The sequence below is a fragment of the Egretta garzetta genome, unplaced genomic scaffold (genome assembly GCF_000687185.1).
Source record: "Egretta garzetta isolate BGI_Z169 unplaced genomic scaffold, ASM68718v1 scaffold689, whole genome shotgun sequence".
In the NCBI taxonomy this organism is placed as follows: Eukaryota; Metazoa; Chordata; class Aves; order Pelecaniformes; family Ardeidae; genus Egretta; species Egretta garzetta.
Genome location: NW_009260804.1, coordinates 37,616 through 38,774, shown reverse-complemented (window position 1 = coordinate 38,774; position 1,159 = coordinate 37,616). Strand labels below are relative to the sequence as shown.

The window sequence follows — 1,159 nt, the reverse complement described above, 5'->3', positions numbered from 1 at the left end:
GTCCCCAGAAACGAGCCCTACAGTAACAGGGCTTTAGTGGCCCATGGCTCTGGGGATGAGCGGCTGCATGGCCGCGTGCCGTGGCCCCGGGGGGGGCTTAGCCCTCTGTGCCGGAACCGATGGCACTGGACGGGGCAGGAACCCAGCGCAGCCGCAGCCACAGGGGCCGCAACGCTGCAAACAAGCGACACAGATGGTGGCACAGGCAGGAACCGGCACCTTGTGCTGCAAATGTGCAACCACACCTCGGCTGCAAAGCAAAGGGAGAAGCAGGAATCCCTCGGCATGCACCAGGCGGTAGAGCTCACCCGATTCAGGGGCGGGATGGCCGGGAGCGCTGCCCTCAGTCAGCTTCTGAGAAAACGTTATTGGATGTGGGGCAGCACGTGGAAAAGCAGCCCCAAACTGACAGAACCCCTTTTTAGAGATTAAGCTGCCCAACGCCTCCGGCTGTTTATTGCACCCAACCGCTGGCAAGTGAAACAGGGAGCCAAGGGTTGGATGCTTTCCCAAGGGGTTTACTCCTCTCCTACGGGGCTGTAGCAGAGGGATCTTGCACTGAAGCGTTAGCATCGGACGGTACCGACCGCCATCTCAGAAACAAACAGCTCTTTGAGGGCGCGTTGGCGTTTGTGTGGTACGGGACGGAGGAGCAGGAGCGGAGGGAGCTGAACCTCGCGCTGATTTGAAGCAGCCGGGTGACGGACAAGGCAGGGCACAGGCGCGGTGCCCGGTGTCACGCACCCGCGGGAGGGAGACGTCTGTGGTGCTGATGGACCGACAGCCTCGGCCGGGGACCCCGCGGGCCTGAAACATCCCGGCAGCACCGCAGCACCCAGAGAGAAGCTGAGAGGTGGGAAAGCTGACAGCCTGGCGGGGCCTGAGCGTGAACTGGACACCAGGGGTGTGACGGGTCTGTGGCAGTCCCCAAACCCTATAGCTGCTACACCTGACACCGCGCCCTGCGGTTGTGTCCATAGCGCTGCGGGGAGACCCGACCTTTATCATCCTGCACACACGGTTCCAGTACCACGGCAGCAGCGCTGCAGATGGGGGGGGGACACGTGCCCGCTAGCCTGAAAACTGCAGCAGACTCAGCCAGAAGGGACCACAGGGACCTCAGTGGTGGCGCAGAGGGACCCGAGTGTCCTCGGAGGCC

General features: G+C 63.0%; 1 protein-coding gene across 1 annotated transcript in view; it reads right to left on the bottom strand.

The window, feature by feature from the left end:
- Positions 1 to 97: 97 nt before the first annotated feature.
- Positions 98 to 1,159, bottom strand: part of UNC45A (unc-45 myosin chaperone A) — a 9,540-nt gene continuing 8,478 nt past the window's right edge. Inside the window, exons 17-18 of the mRNA XM_035902280.1 lie at positions 246 to 250; positions 98 to 174 (exon numbers count right to left, since the gene is read on the bottom strand). Coding sequence (XP_035758173.1) covers positions 98 to 174; positions 246 to 250 — 82 coding nt within the window. The remainder of the gene's footprint in view (positions 175 to 245; positions 251 to 1,159) is intronic.